Source organism: Phyllobates terribilis, unplaced genomic scaffold (genome assembly GCF_046119375.1).
Source record: "Phyllobates terribilis strain yellow unplaced genomic scaffold, ASM4611937v1 Scaffold_2__4_contigs__length_985480577, whole genome shotgun sequence".
NCBI lineage: Eukaryota > Metazoa > Chordata > Amphibia > Anura > Dendrobatidae > Phyllobates > Phyllobates terribilis.
In genome coordinates this window covers 919,747,497-919,768,325 of record NW_027362762.1, presented here as the reverse complement: position 1 = coordinate 919,768,325, position 20,829 = coordinate 919,747,497, and the positions used below count along the sequence as shown (strand labels likewise).

Genomic DNA, 20,829 nt, shown 5'->3' with positions numbered 1-20,829 from the left:
ATGGACAGGAACCATCATTCATCATCTCTCTGACTAGAGTCATTTGAGACCACTAAATAACTTTCGTAGGCGAGTAGATAGGACTCGTATGATATATTGAAATCAATAGGATAGAGTTGCAATACCAGACAAAACCAATGAACAAGCGAGAAGACGTCTTTGAAAAAAAAAAAAGCCATTTTTGGATTTTGATACTTCAAGATGAGCCTTGAATGCAGAGATTTCCCAGATTGGAGGAGTCCACATAGTAATTTTGCATTTCATGACCACCACTACTGAAAGATACATATACAATAAATGCAAGACACAATAGCTATACCAAAAAAAAGAAAAAAACTCTTTATTTATTTGTGACAGTATTCTACATCAGGTTATACATCATATAATCTCCAAAAAAACAAAGTGCTAAGCTATCTATATCTTCATCTTACGGGCATGCACAATAGTAGATGAATCTGCTGTAACAGACGTCCGAGACGTTCTAGTGCAATTCATATCAAAAGCAAACAAACAACTTATCAAACTTTACAGGCCTGCGAGGGTCGGAAAACTATACATAGCCAGTAGAAAAAATGTATACAGTCTCATGAACTTTAAATTAAGGCACATTTATTAAAACAAAAATAAAAATTTAAAAGAAAAATATTTTTCATATATATTTTTAACAAGATGAAATTATTTTTATGGATATTTAGGGTTGTACATACCAATACCAGCAACAGGCACTAAATGGGAACCCAAACCTTGGCCAAAAACTCACAACAGTGGTTTTTGATACAAGGTGCATAAATTAGGACTTATCTTCACAGTCCTTTGTTTCCAAGTACCATCTCATTGATTTTTTTTAATTGCTTATTTAGCACTATTAATTACACAGTGCTTTACAGACATTATCATCACTCTCCACATAGGGGATTTAGATTGTGGGCCCCTATCAGTATGTCTTTACAGTGTGGGAAGAAGCCGGAGAACCTGGAGGAAACCCACACAACACGGGAAGAACATACAAACTCCTTGCACATGTTGTCCTTGGTGGGATTTGAACCTAGGACCCCTGGACTGCAAGGCAACAGTGCTAACCACTGCGCCACCGTGCTGCCCTTGAATCTCATTTACACCTTCACTCAAGTTTCCAGTTCTTCATTAATCCACCAACCAGTTTCAGTCTCACCTATTGCAAGATAATAGTATCTGGATATTAAAGCTCCATGGAAATTAGCTTAAAATCGTGCCCGACTCAAAAGTTTCGCCATTGCGGTTTCTTCAAAGAGTATGATCTCCTCTACGTCAATTCCTCTTGAAATAGCTCATAGCAGCAATCTCCAAATACCAAAAAAATTCTTCCAACACTAAAGGGTATATACAATTTCGTCATGGGACTCGTGCTCAAATATTCTAATAACCAACAGAATTTAAAGGTATGAATGAAAATAATTCTAAAATAAATTCATGTATATTTAAAAAAAAGATAAGTTATTTCTAGTGTAACAGTCAGTCTCTCTGCTGACTTATTCTTTGCTTTTCTTTCGTAGTCTTTACTTTTCTTGAAGTGTCGTCTGTACTGGGATCAAAACTCACTACCTCTAGCCAGGCAAGCAGGAGCTTTAGCATTGAGGCACAGGCTGCATTGATGGCGAAACCTAAAATCAGCTGCCGGACCTCACCAAAATTGTGCATTGTAACGGGTTTTCATGCTGCGAGCATAAAATCTTTGTGAAAAAAATTATTTTTACTGAACTTCACTATCAACAGGATGTGTCCCCGTTCATCTTATTTTGCGATAGGCGAGACGGGAGGAACCTGAAACTAGATGGAGGATGATGTGAGAATTAATGAAGAACTGATCACCTATATTCTGCTTACACTTGAGTAAAAGGTGTGAATGAGATCAAACAAGTCCCATTTACTCGGAAATAGAGGACCGTGAAGATCAGTTCTAATTTGCGCACATTGCATCATTTTTTTTATTTTACGTTTGTTTATCTAACTTGAAACTTCTAGCTCCTGCAATTACAACTAAAGGCTCATTAGAGGTCTAGAAGAGCCTATGGGGGGCTCTGGACCTGACATAACAGTCCTAACAATGGCAGAATGTATGATGTGGCAGTGGACAACCCAAAAAGCCATTGACGGTAAATCAGGTCACTATCTGTGAGGTTTTGGGCTTTATAAACTATGTGTCCTGTGTGTAATTAATTCAAAATCACAAGCAGACAAGTTTTTGTCCTTTATATAGTTATAGAGTTGGACTGGGTACTTTGGGCCCATCTCAGAAAATTAGACCTATACTAAACTTGGTTCTGACAACTAGTCGAACTTAAAGAATAACCGTTTAAATTTTTTTTTATAAATCATAAATACATAAATGAAAATGGACAAGGGGAAATTTGTTGTGGGTGGAGAAAAGGCGATTCCAGCAGCTAAATAGGAAAGGGTTCTTTACAGTTACAGCAGTCAGACTGTGGAATGCCGACCACAACAGGTAGTAATGGCAGATACTAACAGCTTTTAGAAAAGGGCTGGATGCTTTTCTCACAATAAATGGCATTGCAGGGATGTAAAAATGGTGGAGAAAGGTTTAACTTGAACCTGAGTCTTTTTTCGGCCTGTGTGTAGCTAAAATAAGAAACTTTGAAATAAATCTTTTTTTCCTCCTCGAGTGACTTTCATTATTAATATTCTTAATTCATGGGTAACATTGGTATAAATTTGATAGGAGATGCAGTTGGTGCTTATAAAGTTCTATGGGGCTTCTAGCTCCTCCTCTCTGGGAAAATAATCTCCTTACTGAATACAGATTTTACCCCTGAACTGAGAGTGAAAGATCAGTCCAAGAGGGGAAAGAAGCAGCTTTTACTATTGATTCACTAAATAAAAAGTAAAATGACTGTTACTCCAAGTTTCCTCCGGCCCGATATATGGCGCATATCATCATCTGCCCACTTTTCTCTTTGAATAGATATTGGCCCTTGGAAGTAATTATTATTATTAATTAAGGGTTCTCCATGCTTGCAGCCTCCAGATCTTGACAAAAATCTTCCAAAATATCTCTCGGGTACATAAAACTAAGTTTTGTCAAATTCAGTCCATGAGTGTTTATCGTCCTATTTAATAACATTTCTATATATTTTTTGGTTTGTTCAGATAGTTAGGCCAGAAAATATATTCAAAGTCAAGTCATATATATTACGATGGCCAAAACCTTTTTTTACTCATCCCTCTAAGGCAGTGTTGCCCAACTCCGGTCCTCAAGGGCCACCAACAGGTCATGGTTTTCAGGATTTCCTTAGTATTTCCCAGGTGATGGAATGATTGCCTGGGCAATACTAAGGAAATCCTAAAAACATGGACCAGTAGGTGGCTCTTGAGGACCGGAGTTGGGGAACACTGCTCTAAGGGCTCATGCACACAACCCTATTGTTGCCATGTTTCATCTGCAGCCAACTTAGGACGCCCATGGAGGCAGCACATGACGTCTCTACAATATCTCCAATTTCATATGAAGGCCCTAGAATTTCATACATACGAAACAGAGCAGATGATGGATGAATACACGAGTCCTTGGGAAGACCCAAACTGAAGACCAAACTTCAGATTCTTGGAGGTGTACCTTCATCATAATTAGACACCAAATATCATTCCAAAAAAATTGTAATTGTCCAGCAAATTGTCATGAAATATGGTCTCTACTCCCTATTATTTTATCACAATGGAACAGAAAGCCCAATCTTCATGTCCATAGCAGGCAGGTCAGTCATCCTGAAGAGCAAATTTATTGCTATGGATAAAAAAACAAATAAAAAACACAAGGCTCTCGACCTTCTAAAATCACATATATAATACAACACCCAAATTCGGAACAGAAATCAAATTATTGGACTCCATTGACCATTGTTTAGGATTTTGAAGCCGACAGACGTAGGAAAATAAAATATAAAGAGAATGGAGCCCATCCTATAAAAATATGAACGACGCCAATAGGACATTTTTTGATGCATATGATATGGCAGTAAATGGAGGTATAAAAGAGGCCACGTGAATCTCTTCAGACCATTCATGGGGCTCCTGACTCAAAGTCAACAGTTTCTTAGGTATAATGCCTTCAAGACACGAGTTCAAATCAGTGGACCCATGGACTGTCGGACGTCTAAACTTGGCCAAACCTAAAATGTTTGTTGTGAGCACCATGGTTATGAATTTTTACTTTTACTAACACAAAATTAACCCCGGTAAGAGGCATGGTCTACTATTGCGCCCCGGGCTACACCTACGTAGAAGAATCCCAATAGTGTACAAGTCATTTTTGCGAATCTCATCTCGTTGGATTTTATAGTTTGGCCAGTCGTGTTTCTATAGTTCAGTGTTCTCCAACTCCAGTTCTCAAGAACCACAAACAGGTCCTGTTTTCAGAATTTCTTTAATATTGCCCAGGAAATAATTCCATCACTTGGGCAAAACTAAGGAAATCCTGAGAACATGATCGGTTGGTGGCTCTTGAGGAGTTGAGGAACACATAGCATGAGGATAGGGGCCACAGTGGATGTTGCCCCAGGCACAAAATTCTTAGGGGTCAACATTTGAAATGAAAAAAGAAAGAAAGAAAGTACTACAAAAAAGTGGTGTCGCTAGTGTCGAAGATTCAGGGCAGTCCACATGCTCCAGACTTCTTGCTCGGGGCCTCAAGTCTCCAGGCAAGGGCTACTTTGAACTTTACCGTCATCAACATGATGCCGATGCAGTTCGGTCCTGTGGTAGAGCAGGAAGCCATATGCTCCCTGCCCCACCATTTTCTGTCTGGTAGGTCGCAGGCTTCTGTAGGACTATGGCCTATAAGACATGAGTGTCCCAGCGCAGGACTATATTGTGCCACATGGGATATGGCTTATTAGCTCCATAGAAATCTATCAGATTACTACTTTTTATTTTCCAACATGGGAAAAAAATGATAGCTGGGTGAGAGCCGTAGCGACAGAGGTGAATAGACCTGTCGCCCGAAAGTGCCCAAACCACCCTTAATCAAATCGGAAAAGGGGTGAGGTTTATGAAAAACCAGCCCAAAAAAATTGGGCATTACTGGTTGTTTTTGGTGGTCCTGGAGGGTGTAACTTAAATGTCCCAATTTGGGGCACTGAAATGTTATAAAATAAGTCAAAGACCACCACGTAAGAAGGCACCATTATTCTACGGGGCACATGGTAGTTGGGGCCTTCACGTTGCAGCTCAGGAGCCGGGATCTCCAGATTTTTACAGTCACTTGTTCTATACTTAGGCCCAAAATTTTCAGCTATCTTAAGGCATACAAGATTATGTAGAACCGATGTAAATATGGTCATCTTTTTCTAGTACACTGCCCATTAAAATATTGTTTTTCTTGCTAGGGTTAACATTTCCTACACATTCAGCGGGGCGTCTGCTCTATGTTAGGCCACACAATATGATCTAGCAATAAATTGCTTTATATACACATACGACATTTCCTTTAACATTCATGCACTGTTTAGCCGGTGTAAAAATAGCTACTAGTACAATACGAGTGAGAAGGTCTTTCCTGGCAGATATGTTTCCAAGAGACGGGGTAATATCTTTTGCCTCCATAATGGCAGAAGTCTCAGGGGGAAGATACTCAATAGCTTACAGTTCAACTTCTTCATCCGGATTAAAAGCACAATAAATCCCGTTTTTGTTTTTTTTCCCCCACAGAATATGGTCGATTACATTACTTTCATGTAAAAATAGATACTTTTTAAAGTCAATCTTTCTCGCAATGGAGGGTGCCATCTAGGCAAAAAATAGTAGCCAAAAAGGCCGCCATCGCGGACTATCTTCTCATATCACAAAGGACTTCGTGTGCTTGAAATCCTGCAGAAAAAAAATTGAAAAATACATAAAGCTGTATAAAAAAAAATCATTTACAACTGTATTTACAATTTCTATATAGAAACTATAGTTTATTTTATACAGTTTTTGCTCTGATAATTGTTTATTATGTACAAAACTGGTCAGCAAGTCTTCTGGTTTTCTATTACTCCACCGCAGGGGTAAAGAAGCCTTCACTACTGAGCACATGAGACATTAGAATAGGCCTGGACATATTGGATCCAATTCATCAAAGCCTTTACGCCAGAGTTTTGTCATTAAAAGCTGCGAAATTTTGGCAAATGCGAGGTTGCGCTATCATATTGTGGCTTATGGCGTTCTCATGCTAATCCAACAAAGTGGTAGGACAACGATGTGACAACTGCTGCATGTCAATTCATGACAAGCAGCGGCATTCCTTACATCACAATTCATACTCCAGTCCCCGACTGGAATAGGATTAGTGGTGAGGTGCATGCAACTTGTCAGATGCTCCTGAATCAATAAGAGGTGTGTGTTTCTTAATGAATCAGGGGCGTCTGACTCCAGCACGCCCAGTCATCAAGACCGGTATGAACAACGGCAGTTTTGATAAATTGGGGCCATTGGGTTTTCCTGAGCACAAGAGAAATCATTGGGACCTTCCTCTGAATTCTCTAGTAGAATGTTCGTAAATTGGAATTGTGAACCAGACAACACACGTTACCGACGCCGACCAGTCCTTCACCTAGATAAGCTAGAAGTTATGGAATACTTACACTTTCTGCCTGTGATGCTGAATTATGTTCCTTCCTGCAAGACAAAAAAAAATTAAGATACTAAACCCTAAATGCCAAAATATCCACAGTATGTCCAATATCTAGAAAATACCATTGTAGCGTTACTATATGAGTGCAGTCAGCAGCTAGAATTTCCCCGTCTTCTGCCCCTCATCACAGACGCTTACTTACAATCTTATGGCTACTGATATGTACACATTGAAGACCTCCCCAATAAGCCATATGACCCAAGCCCTCCTTAAAGGGAACCTGTAATGCTGAAAATGGAATGTGATCCGCAGGCGGGATGTTGTAGAGCCAGAGGAGCTGATCAGATTGATAAACATTTCGGTGGGAACATTTTCAGTATAACTTACATTTTCATTGAAATCCCTTTTTGTATGTATACGAGTCCAGTGGGCGGTCCTACTCAGTGACTGACAGTCTTCTCTGTATGACTGTGTAGGGGGAGACAGCTGAGTCACTCAGTAGGACTGCCCCCTGGACTCCTTATGCATAAAGTCACTCAGTAGGACGGCCCACGGGACTCATTATGCATACAGTCACTGAGTAGGACCGCCCACTGGACTCCTTCAGCATACAGTCACTGAGTAGGAGCGCCCCACTGAACTACTTCAGCATAAAGTCACTGAATAGGACCGCCCACTGGACTCCTTCAGCATACAGTCACTGAGTAGGACCGCCCACTGGACTCCTATGCATACAGTCACTGAGTAGGACCGCCCACTGGACTCCTATGCATACAGTCACTGAGTAGAACCGCCCACTGGACTCCTATGCATACAGTCACTGTACAGTCACTGAGTAGGACCGCCCACTGGACTCCTATGCATACAAACATCAGGGATTTCAATGAATAAAATACAAGTTATAATACGGAATATTTTCCAACAAACTTGTAAATCATTCTGCTCAGTTTCTTCTCTATACTGTGCTGTCCACAGATCAGACTGCCTGTACAATGTGACAGGTTCCCTTTAAAATATATGACCACCATTGCAATCATTTTATTCATTCCTCCAATTTTAAAAGAAAAAAAAAAAAAAAAACAACTTCAAAATTTCAAAACATACTTGCCATTCATCCATGCCCCAATTTACTATGCCCTGTTCCTGTTGGTGTTCCAGCAAAGGAGGTGTGAAGGTGAGAGTTTCCTTTCAACACCTGGAAGACTTTTTCCAACTCTTCCAGGAGAGGAGGGCAATCATTAAGAATCAACCATTGTTTGTCTGCAGCTCAAATGTAATCCTACACATCTGGACCAGTCTAATGCACTGTAGAAGCAACTGTTCATTGTATATGCTCAGCACACAAGCTTCTACCATTCTTCACCATCTCCCCCGCTCATAGCACAGATGAATGAATAGTGGCCATACACACGTTCCTCCATACGTCTAGTATCCTATCATGCTTGCATATCATTTATACTGTGGCGCCCTGCTACCCACAGGTGCCACAGAACCCAGAAGGGTGCATGGATGGACTTCTCCACAAGATGCCCTCATTCATACAAACACCTCCACCATTCCACCTCATACCAGCAGAGGGAGCCCGTTAGGAATATATATATGGAGGGTGGAGCCAGGCAATTAGGCAGTCTCTCAGTGAGCCAAGCTAGAGAGAGTGTGTTGGCACTTAAGGCCCCGTCACACTTAGCGACGCTGCAACGATCTCGACAACGATACGACCTGTCAGGGATCGTTGCTGCGTCGCTATGTGGTTGCTGGTGAGCTGTCAAACAGGCAGGCTCACCAACGATCAGGGGAGCAGCGACATCGTGGAAAGAATCTTTCCACGATGTCCTGCTCCGGTTACCAGCCTGCTGAAGCAGGAGCAGGCTGGTAACCATGATAAACATCAGGTTACTAGGGGCACACGCGCTCCTAGTAACCCGTTGTTTATCATGGTTACCACTCTGCTACAGTGAGCGGGAGGTTACCGCTCACTTTAGCAGGCTCGTAACCATGATAAACAACGGGTTACTAGGTGCGCGTGTGCCCCTAGTAACCCGATGTTTATCATGGTTACCAGCCTGATTGCTGCTCCCGCTGGTCACACACAGCGATGTGTGCTGACCAGCGGGAGAACAACGACCAAAAAATGGTCCAGGACACTTTGCAGCAATCAGCGACCTCACAGCAGGGGCCTGATCGTTGCAAAGTGTCACACATAGCGACATCGCTGGTGAGGTCGCTGTTGCGTCACCAAAACCGTGACACAGCAGCGATCTCGCTATGTGAGACGGGGGCTTTAGACCAGTGAAGAGGCAGCACGCTGGCTGCTGTGCTTAGGCGAGCCAAGGCCTACAGCACGAGTTGAAGCCTAGTGAGGGCCCTGAGTGAGGCCGAAGGCGAGAGGGGAGGAGAAGTAACAAGGGGGCAGAGGATAGTACCAGGCTCACCCCGAACTATACACCGGACCCCGGGTCCGCGCCTACCGGGTCCCTTTATACCCAGTAGGGACCACCGGATACCTGGAGGACTACAAGTCCCAGGTCGACCAACACTGACTACAGTACCAGGGCTAGGAGTCACAGAGGCCCCAGCGTCCAGGGAGAGTGATCTCCAAGAAGAAGGCCCTACCACCAAGTCAGGAGAGAGAGAAAGAGAGAAAGAGAGAGCGAGAAATCAAGCCAGGCCTAGCTCCAGGCAGGTTAGAAGCTTATCAAGTGAAAGCAACGAATCAGGAGGCCCTATACCCGCTCACTGGGGAGAGTCCAGAAGTGCACCCTTCGCCTGGAGTACCCTGGACCATACCTGCAACAACACCAGTAAAGGTACCGAAGCGAACCCCTGTGTGAGTGTCTGTCATTTCTCCCTGAACCGTCCTGGCCGTCTCTCACCTGTACCACCATCCATTTCCCTACACTGCCCTGGTGTGGAGAGCCACACCATCCCTGCTGCCGTAACATCAGCTTTAGAGGACTGCTCCGCAGCGGCGGCTCCCTTTAGCCGCATTCCACAGGTGGCGTCGCGAACTTTACAAATCCCCTATAAATATTTCCCCCTTTTTGTTGACCGCCCTGGGCCACAGACCGGGCCAGCCACCATGATATCCCCCACCAGCATCCATAGGCCCGGCTGCCGAGTACCCCACGGCTCTGGGGGCGAGTCAATACTACATACACAGCCATGGACCATGCATATATAGTGACTGGGGTACAGCTTTTATATGGATGAGTATTTCCAAATTACAACCCAACAATCAATAAAGGGGAAATAAAAAGAGTACGTACTTAGATTTTCCACCTGTAAAGGGAGGAAAAAAAAAAAAAAAAAAGTTAAGGGGGCGATATGTCACAACCTATAAAAAACAGCATTAATGAAAGTAATAAAAAGTCTCTAAACAATGAAACATTACACAAACACTGAAAAAAGCCCACTCCTAAAATATAAGAATCTGATTCTAAAATGTGACATTATAACCCTACGGCATAGAGCCATGAAGTGATCTAACAAAGATGATGGATTCTTTAATGTATTATTTCAGCTCTGTACGGTGTCATTTATGTGCATTATATGGAGGTGTTTTATGCCCTGTACGATGGGCTCTGTAAGAGTGATTTTCGTGCACCTGATGGAAGTCCTACTGAGCATTTTATTGTGGATGTATTCACACACTGTTTGGTGCTATTTATGTGCATTATATGGAAGCATTTTTTTGCACTTTATGGTGTAATTGTGGACACTTTAGAAGTTTAATTTTTGGGCAACCTATGGTGGCGCAATTGTATTATTTAGACACTGTGGTGATATTATTTTAACACTGGATAGTGTTTATGCACACTATACGGAGGTATTATTTTATGCACTCTCTGGTTTTGGGTACTGTCGGCACTGTAGGAGTTTAATTTTTGGACACTCGGTGGTGGTCCTGTTGAGCACTATATGGTGGTATCATTTAGACACTTTTGGATGGTTTTGGGACACTGGATGAAAATAATATTTTATGCAGTGTGTGGGACGCAGTATGGTGGTTTTATTTCAACACTGTATGGAAGTATTATATGGCATTGTATATGGCGCTGTTATTCGAGAGTTATCTCTTTGGTATTATGTGTGCTTTCTGCTGTTATTAAATGGACAGTACATCATGTTCTCATTTTATTGATGTTCTGGTTTTCTTTTTGCTTTGTACGTCAAGGCAATTATATTCTTTCTAAAAACAACAGTAAAATTCTTTTTCTTTGACTTTTTTTGCACAGGAAGACGTGTAGTAGTAGTAGTAAGGATTTTGTCGGTCATTGTGTTGTCACGTCCAGGGGGCACTGGCTACTTATGTAACGGACTCCTGATGGAACGCAGGATTGACAACAGAAGGATTTGCTAATCCCACCTCTGAAATAAGGAAATCTCCCAGTGCCTGACAAGTTTTGGTTCCAATATATTGTGTGTAATACAATAAAAGCCATTGACAATAAACGTGGCGCAGAGGTCACAATGTGCTGAAATACACCACGAGGAGAACTTGCCTGGGCCAAATATAGGGGAAAAATCCCCACTAATGTTACTCCTCTGCCACCATACCTTTTGAAGGGTTATCCACGATCCATAGGATATGGATAGGGGAAGAACTTAATCTTTAGTAAATACTACTTTGATTATAACTCTGTACTGTAAACTGTGCCATAATTGTCTAACCATTTTTTAAAACCGTTTTGCTACATGGACTACTACTCTTACTGCAAAGAATCCTTTCTTGTATTGCTGATTGGTCTTTTCTGCACACATACAGTAACATGATGTCTACTGGTCCTTAATGCAATTCTTAAGATGGCAATACACCTTGGATAACGTAAGCTGTCTCCCCAACTCTCCATACGCATGAATGCTTGGTTGAGCGTACACTTGCTCTCTATTGGGGGGAGCTCAATTTTGTGCCTACAGAACATACGGATCTAGCTAAAAAAATTAAAACTATACAAGTCTTATCTCCCCAAACGTCCTATATATGGCCCTACGTGTAATAAATAACTGACGGATCCTGATAAAATTAGTGGGTTCAGCCGACATTTGTCTTGTGTATAAGGGTGGTCTTTGTATTATCTCTGAATTACTTCATAATTTACATGAACCCCAAAACAGTGCTAAAAAAAACAAAAAACAAAAAAGTTTGCCCCAACATAAAACAAAGCCTCATACAGCCACGTCAGTGAGAAATCATAAAAGTTATCGCTGCCGAGTGGAGAAAACAAACCAAAAAAAAAATTAGCTGATAATTAAGACTCTTTCAGGCCTCGTCATTAAGGGGTAAAAACGTTGGAAAGTAGTGCCAGCAAAAAGTGTCCTATTTATGAGGGATTCTGCTGGCAGGGATAAAGGGTAACTACTCTTTAAAAAAAAACATTTCTCAAGTTATAGCCACAAGTCCTGATCCGTGGGAATCGGGTTCCTGGCGGATGCTTGGAGGCTGAGAAGAGCGGGGCACGGGCTCGTTAGGGATCCGGGTGCTGAAAACCCATCAATTAAAACTTCTGTTTCTATAACATCAAAAGTTTTTAAAAAGTTGGAGTTACCCTTTTAACTTTTCAGGGTGAGCATTTCCTATAATTTTCTAGCGTTGGCTGCACTTTGGTACGTCGGCAGTCGCAGGAGCCATCATATTTACAGCCTGAGGTTCAGGCGGACCACGGGGAGTTAGTAATCCTGAGCAGTAAATCTACGAGCTCCTTTCTCTGTAGACATTTAACTGGAACCATCTTCCTGTCATGTACGAGATCCAGACTCTTCTCCGTGTCTGGTAGAAGTATTCCTGCTCTGAGGGCTCGCAGGGCCCATCACAGCCGTACACACGGATCTCCCCCTTAATGCAGGGGATGCGGCCCGCTGAGCTGACACTCAGTCACTTCCTACAGCACGCACTCATTGACTGCTCCACTGACCGCTTCCTGCCTTTGTGTTTGGTTTGACATCACTTCTGATTCTCAGGGCGTCAACGTGTTTTGATTTTTCTTTTTTGTCCAGAAACACAAGGTAAGGACTTCCCAGAGGAATAGGACATAGTCAGCAGAGGGCCCCTGTGTAACGTGCCGGTAGCCTAGGTACTCGGGTTTTACGCCGCGGCATGAAAATGGGGGTCCTGGCAAGGTGTGTGGACTTTAGCCGTGATGTGAGACGCCCTTGTAGACCACATGGTCCTGTTGTTTTTCGGCCGGCCAGGACCAGGTGTTGTAGAGTTCAATGAGAGGCCATAGTCCATAAATAAACATTTTAACTAAAAAATAACTTCTGAGGAGCTCCATACAGCAGATAGTAGCATCCATCTTCATGGACACTTCAGTTAAGACGTGGTACATCATCACACCCTTCTTCTCTTCCTGGAGTCACTCTCTTTCCGCTTCTCTTAGCTCATCTGTCTCAACACAACCCAGCACAGCACACTGCCCCGGGAGTCTCCTCGTCCCCAATAACTACAGTCCAGCAAGCAAGAGTCATATACTTCCTTCCGCGGCTCCACGTCTTACTCCCCTTAGGAGAGAGTTTTCTATGCCAATATGGCTACTACTTAGCTTCTCGCTCTATTGACACCTCTGGACCACAACATGGGGCTTTTCTCTTTGTCCGTCCTTCTCCATCCCGTTACCCGACTGACAACTCTGTCCTGTCCCACTAGGCTTTCTGGCCCAGGCCCCAATACTTCTTTCATCCCTTTTATTCTGAACAGACTCCGGACTGCAACTACCTCTCTGTAGGGTCTTACTACCTGCTCGGTCATTTCTCTCTTGCCACAGGACACCCACTGCAGGTGGTTCTGCTCCTCAATCGGACCGGAGGTCTGCTTCTGCTCAAGGCTTGAGCCTATCTGGCATTCTACCCAGAACTCTTCATTGTCCCCACGCTAAGCTCCTCCCCACTGGGCTAGTCCCACTTGTTAACTCCATCTGTGCCTGTTGGGCAGAACAACTCCATCACCAACTATATTAAACGTTAAACATTTTAAAAAAACATTCTACATATCTTCAGGGGAGAACAGGGGTGACACTTCCACCTCCTTACACCTGTGTAAGGACAATAAATAGGCCCTTGATTCCCAATAGCTCATAATTAAACAGCTCAACTTTGCATTAGGAAGCAAATTAAAGCTTCCAAACTAATGAATTGCAAAATTGAAAACAGTAAATAAATGTTGAACAGATTTTTTTTTTTTTTTCGGGCACTTTAATTCCCTGCAGATTGGTTGGGGTCCAGGTCCTTTAGTGCCCACCAATTGCTCAAAAGACCCCTGAGAAACCTATAACGTTCTATTGAATAAGTACGCCACTCTGCCTGCTCCGGCCTCCCGAGCTGCTCACTTCTCAGTGGTCTATTGAGTGACCGGTAAGGGTCTCAAGTCCCAGAACCCACCAATCCGCATAAAGCTATAGTACCTGAAAAATATATAATGTTCAAAGTTTAGTTACTCCTTAAAGAAGCACTTCTTCCAGCAAAATGTTTACCCTCTTAACCCCTTCAGGACCCAGCCTATTTTGACCCTAAAGACCTTGGCATTTTTGTCAATTCTGACTAGTGTCCCTTTACGAAGTAAAAACTCTGGAACACTTCAACGGATCCTAGCGATTCTGAGATTGTTTTTTCGTGACATATTGGGCTTCATGTTAGTATTAAATTTAGGTCGATAATATTGCGTTTATTTGTGAAAAAATCAAAAATATGGGAAAAATTTTGAAAATTTTGCAATTTTCAAATTTTGAATTTTTATTCTGCTAAACTAGAGAGTGATGTGACACAAAATAGTTAATAAATAACATTTCCCACATGTCTACTTTACATCAGCACAATTTTGGAAAAAAAAAAAAATTTTGGTAGGAAGTTAGAAGGGTTCAAAGTTAATCAGTAAATTTTCTTTTTTCCAGCAAAATTTGCAAAGCCATTTTTTTTAGTGACCACATCACATTTGAAGTCCCTTTGAGGGGTGTACATGACAGAAAACACCCAAAAGTGACACCATTCCAAAAACTGCACCCCTCAAGCTACTCAAAACTACATTCAAGAAGATTATTAACCCTTCAGGTGCATCACAGGAACTAAAGCCACATGGAAGAAAAAAATGAACATTTTTATTTTTCTAACAAAAATTTTCTTTTAGCCTAAATTTTTTAATTTTCACATGGGTAACAGGATAAAATGCATCCTAAAATTTGTTGGTCAATTTCTCCTGAGTACACTGATACCTCATATGTGGTCATAAACCACTGTTTGGGCACACGGCAGGGCTCAGAAGGGAAGGAGCGCCATTTTACTTTTTGAATGGAAAATTAGCTCCAAAAGTCAAATTGCGCTCCTTCTCTTCTGAGCCCTGCCATGCGCCCAAACAGTGGTTTATGACCACATATGAGGTATCAGTGTACTCAGGAGAAATTGACCAACACATTTTAGGATGCATTTTATCCTGTTACCCATGTGAAAATTAAAAAATTTAGGCTAAAAGAAAATTTTTGTGAAAAAAAAAAAAGTACTTTTTTGTTTTCACAGATCATTTTGTGAAGCACCTGGGGGTTCCAAGTGCTCACTATGCATCTAGATAGGTGCCTTGGGGGGTCTAGTTTCCAAAATGGGGTCACTTGTGGGGGAGCTCCACTTTTTAGGCACATTAGGGGCTCTCCAAACGCAACATGGTGTCCGCTAACAATTTGAGCCGATTTTCCATTCAATTTGTTTGTGGACACCATGTCCCGTTTGGAGAGCCGCTGTGTGCCCAAACATTGGAGCTCACCTACAAGTGACCCCATTTTGGAAACTATACCCCCCAAGGCACCTATCTAGATGCATAGTGAGCACTTGGAACCCCCAGATCTTTCACAAATTAATCCGTAAAAATCAAAAAAGTGTTTTTTTTTCCACTTTTTCATTTTTATGAATCAATTTGTGAAGCACCTGGGGGTTCCAAGTGCTCACTATGCATCTAGATAGGTGCCTTGGGGGGTCTAGTTTCCAAAATGGGGTCACTTGTGGGGGAGCTCCAATGTTTGGGCACACAGCGGCTCTCCAAATGCAACATGGTGTCCGCTAACAAATTGTCGGCTCAAATTGTTAGAAGACACCATGTTGCGTTTGGAGAGCCGCTGTGTGCCCAAACATTGGAGCTCCCCCACAAGTGACCCCATTTTGGAAACTAGACCCCCCAAGGCACCTATCTAGATGCATAGTGAGCACTTGGAACCCCCAGATCCTTCACAAATTAATCCGTAAAAATCAAAAAAGTGTTTTTTTTTCCACTTTTTCATTTTTATCAATCAATTTGTGAAGCACCTGGGGGTTCCAAGTGCTCACTATGCATCTATATAGGTGCCTTGGGGGGTCTAGTTTCCAAAATGGGGTCACTTGTTGGTGAGCTCCAATGTTTGGGCACACAGGGACTCTCCAAACGCAAAGGGTTCCAATTTGTTAGCGGACACCATTGTGTAGTGCATGTCAGGTTGGTGTGCGGTGTGGTATATTGTAGTGCATACACCACACACACACACACACACACACACACACACACAATCTCATACACTACAACACACACACACCAACCTGACATAGCCTCCTCAGCTGAGTACGCCCTAGACTGGGATGAGCGGGACGGGCGGGACATTTTGTGTGCTTTGTGCGTGTGTAAAAAAAAAAAAATCAAAACTTTATTATAGTGTGAGTGTACGTGTGTGTGCTTGGTGTAACCTTCTGCAGTCAGGCGTAGGGGGCGGTCAGGAGTAGGGGGCGGTCAGGCGTAGGGGGCGGTCAGGCGTAGGGGGCGGTCAGGCGTAGGGGGGGGGGGGTCAGGCGTAGGGGGGGGGGGTCAGGCGTAGGGGGGGGGTCAGGCGTAGGGGGGGGGGTCAGGCGTAGGGGGGGGGTCAGGCGTAGGGGGGGGGGTCAGACGTAGGGGGCGGTCAGACGTAGGAGGGGGCTGAGGAGATGGAGGAGCCAGAAGCAGCAGCAAGGGGGGTGATCACTGGGGCAGGAGCCGGCAGCAGCAAGGGGGGGTAGGAGGCCGGCAGCATCGGGGGGTGATTACTGGGGCAGAAAGGGGAGCAGGAGCTGGCAGGAGCAGGGGGCTGATTACTGGGTTTTCGGGGGGGGGGTGATCACTGGGAACAGGGGGGGTGAACACTGGGAACAGGGGGTGATTATTGGGAGGTGGGGGGTGATATCACTGGGACTGGGGGATGGTGGGTTTGATCACAGGAGCAGGGCATTTACACTGAGCCTGTTGCTGCTGTGATCACAGTCCACCGGCTGTCAGAAGGAGAGCAGCAGCCGGTGGATGAAGACGTGGGAGAGGGAGCGGAGGTCGGGGTGCAGGTATGAAAGTGGAGGGGGGGTGGAGAGGGGGGCGGGGGGGGTCAGGGGGAGTGGAGGCAATACTTACAGCTGATCAGCGGTGGCGGCGGCAGACGCGATCCACAGGGTCCACAGCAGGGGGTCCACAGCAGACGATCTAGGGTTGGGAAGGTGCTGGGAGGTTTCAGCCATCCCTCCATATCTGATTGGGGCTAGTATCCATGTGACGCTAGCCCCCCAATCAGATCTGGGGGGAGGGGGGGAACAGAGGTGACACTCCCCCCAGCCAATGGCTGATGCTGTAAGCATCAGGCAATGCCCAGATTTAAATATTACACCAATTTTCATTGGTGAAATATTTAGTTCATACCGATTGTCAGTTTCACTAAAAGTGAAAATGAAACAGCCAATCGGAGGGGTCCCAGGCACGGGGGGGGTTAATCCACCCCCCGGGGGGTCGACTTCAGGATGTCCAGTTGCAGTAGCAACTGTGACACCTGAGCGACCCCGCTCGCAGGCGCTGCAGGGGCTCTTTCCCTCCATGTCACAGACGCTGTGACATGGGTCGGGAACGAACTGTTTTCCATGTCACAAACGGTGTGACACGGGTCGGGAAGGGGTTAATATATTGCAGTCATCATATTATATGGCACTGTGCATTTACAATTGCTCATTTTGCCTTTTTACTCAGCTAATTCTTCCGTTTTCCATTAGGTCTATGACATCACATGATTAAAAACTGATTAGCTGAATTCTTCTAAGTTCTATGTAGCAACAGGAAGTCTCTTTTCCCTGTACGAGTCAGAAGTCACTGTAAAAGTCACTGGGAGGTGGAGGAAGGGGCAGCTGGGTTAGGAGGTGAAGAGAAGAACGATAAATCCAAGAACAAGAGACTTCCTGTTCCTACACAGAGCAGAGAAAAGAGAAGAATTAATTGGGTAGAGAGGAAAAATGTGCAATTGTAAGTACACAGTGCTATATAATATGATGACTGCAATGTATTAAAGAAGATAAAAACTTTGATGGGAGGAGAAGTGTTTCTTTAAGCAACTTTCTAAATTGTCATTAAAATTTTTCTACCATTTTGCTGCTGCAGTTTCTGTTATTCATTGGTATAGCGAAGTGATTGGCAAAAATACAACTCCCCACCCTTCTTTTGGTGTTAAGAGATTGCAGAAGAGCAGGTTGTAAAAACTATATCCACCACATGGAAAGGGGAGAAAGTTTCCAACGTTTTTAGGAGAGCAGAAAAAAAACAGGCTATAAACAAGGTAGAAAGAAAAAAGAAGAAGAAATGAGTGCAGGATAGAAGCTGTGCTGATATCAGCTAGTGAAGACAATAGCACCCTGGATACACACAGACCTGACACCCAGCCTACACTACTGGAAAAGACACTCCAATAACAGAAAATCAAAAACTTGGAAGGAGTGTTTCCCCATGATATTTCAAGAGGGTTCAGCATTGCCTAAGAAATTTACCAACTTTTCTGAGAGTCCTGGAGGTCTCTCCAATCTGTAGGAGCAGGCAGGATGATCCAAGAGTTGGTAAGTGCCAGGTGCCTCCATGGATGGTGGAAGGACATGTGCCATCTCCCCACCTCAGTGCGGCTCTTCTAGGCGGAATATAATACATCTTGCGAATAGAATTGCCACTGACATTTACTTTTTGTCTGCAGATCCATATTTCTTGAGTCTTTGCCCAAAGAGTCGAAACTCTTGGCCAAGTGACCTGCCATGCCCTACCGCTATCTCCCGAGCCAGAAGTGAAACGCTTACTGAGCAGTTCTGGACCACATCCTCAGAATGGAGTTTGTCGGGGCTCGGCCTCTTCACTATCTATCACCAATGATATAGTTAATTTATACAAAAACAGCCGCCAATTCATTACCAGGCCGAGCTCTTCTCTCTCTGGCAATCGGCCATTGTGACATTATGAATAATGAGGATTCTACAGACGGGAGATTCACGTCCAGCTGAACTACTTCTCCGAGTGAGATACTAAGTCTGTGAGCGCTGGAGAGATGTCTGACACCGCTCCAAAACTAATGTGTCCTGAGCAAGGGGTAAGTGAGGACCTCCAGGACACAGATCGGCCCATCCATCACTGTGATACTTTGCAGGCTACGTTTCTAGTCTCCCAACTCATCTAAAATGAAAAATGAAGGAACCTTTCTTAAAAATTCCTTATCGTTTTGAGTCTACAGCTCTACAGAACTATGCGTTTCCATGGTAATTGACAACATTCTTTCAGTTGCACTTTATTCCGTCTTTTCCCATCTTCTGCTCATAAACATTCAGTCAGTTACCAAGAAGTAGGGGACTGATGGAAGAAAAAAAATGTAAAAGCTGGGCTGGGCCAGACTACATGGGGTTTATTTGTTGTCTGTTGCCATAGAGACACAGATTTGTCTGAAGGCTGTATAAAAAAATGATAAAGACCAATCACAAAGCAAAGTTACATGCATTGCGAAAACTGTAAAAATGATTGTGAAGGTGGATAAAGGCTTTAAAAGGTCTTTTTTTAGGTTTCTAAAACAGCGACAATTCCTGAGATGCCGGAACATAAGAAATCAGCATTTCCAGAAAATTTTGGAGGGGCCAAGGAGATCTGCCAACACTTCCAGGAACCTGAAAGGACTCCCCCAATATCCAGGAGAGTTGGCCAGCGTCTATGAGGGGATCCGTCTGGGTTTTGGGCCTTTTCAGGTGAAAAATAAATGGCGCAGTCTGCAGCACTCTTCTCGGCATCAAAAATACCGGGGGTCGATATTACACAAAAACTAACTTGAAAGACGTAGATTTGCCTAAACAATGAGGAGTCCTCCAGATCTGTGGTGCCTTATTATTATTATTATTATTATTATTAATTATTTTGGTTCCCCAAACTCTTTCTATGACCCCGCTTCATTACAATGCACAATGCGAGTCACGCGGAAACGTCTCAAAACACATTTTATTTTCCAATACTATTAATTCAACTGGCCGCACCCTGCTCCCCGGGTAATGCTATCTACAACTAATTATAGCTCTGGAACATTATGTGAGTCTGCTCCCTCCATACAATAAGTGAACACTCCTACGTATCACAGCCGAAAGAGTCTGAGATTATAGAAGAATGAATACAACTGAATGGGGGAGTCCTGCAATATGGCAGAACGAGTAAAAGATCTATCATCTATCCCACACCTATCTATCCCATACCTATCTATCCTCCTTACACCTGTCGTGGAGAGACTCCCAAAAAAATAGAATCTCGTTGACTCAGAAGAGGACACTGAATATCTCGGGGTCCCACTTACTCACCTCTCCCCGTTCCTGCTCTTCCCTTTGTTCCCTGGCATTGCCATAGCATGTTCTGTCACCAGGTAGGTCCGATGTTTTATGGGCTGTGGTTTGGGGTCTGTAAATTAAGGAGGGCCATTCTGGTATATGTGTTTATAGGGTCTTTTTTAGAGGGTTTAGTCTGAGTTTTCTATTAGTTTAGGGGTTCTGGGAAAATGTATTTATGGCACTGTCCTTTTGATTTGAGGTCTGTGTGTGTGTTTGGGGGTTTGGTGTGCGGTCATTACTACTTTTGTGGAGTGCAGAAGGTGGTTATATGTGCTACTTGTTAGGGGTCGCTCACATGAGTGTATAACTCAGATGAGTGTTATACAATGTTTTATCGGATAGCATTCAAGCCAATATTTTACTATGGGGCAGCACTAATCTACGTTTTTTATCATACCGATTCAGATCACACACACCCATTTGCTGGGCAAATCGGATCACACGCACCCATTCAAGTCTATGGGTGCGAGTAAAATATTAGATTGCACTCGGATGACATCCGGGACTCACACAATGAAGAAGATGGAGAAATCTTGTTCTCCATCTTCTAACCTGTGCTTTAACTCTCTCCTTCGAGAGAATCGGATCACACTAAGCTGACGTTC

The 20,829-nt window shown here is 43.5% G+C and overlaps 1 protein-coding gene across 2 annotated transcripts in view; it reads right to left on the bottom strand.

Annotated features, from left to right (window-relative positions):
* Window positions 1-314: 314 nt before the first annotated feature.
* Window positions 315-20,829, bottom strand: part of JAM2 (junctional adhesion molecule 2) — a 104,982-nt gene continuing 84,467 nt past the window's right edge. The window contains exons 8-10 of one of the 2 annotated variants that reach the window (XM_073668268.1): window positions 9,871-9,883; window positions 6,615-6,648; window positions 315-5,859 (exon numbers count right to left, since the gene is read on the bottom strand). In XM_073668268.1, coding sequence (XP_073524369.1) covers window positions 5,827-5,859; window positions 6,615-6,648; window positions 9,871-9,883 — 80 coding nt within the window. In that variant the 3' untranslated portion in view covers window positions 315-5,826. The remainder of the gene's footprint in view (window positions 5,860-6,614; window positions 6,649-9,870; window positions 9,884-20,829) is intronic. The other variant, XM_073668269.1, reaches the window with a different exon arrangement.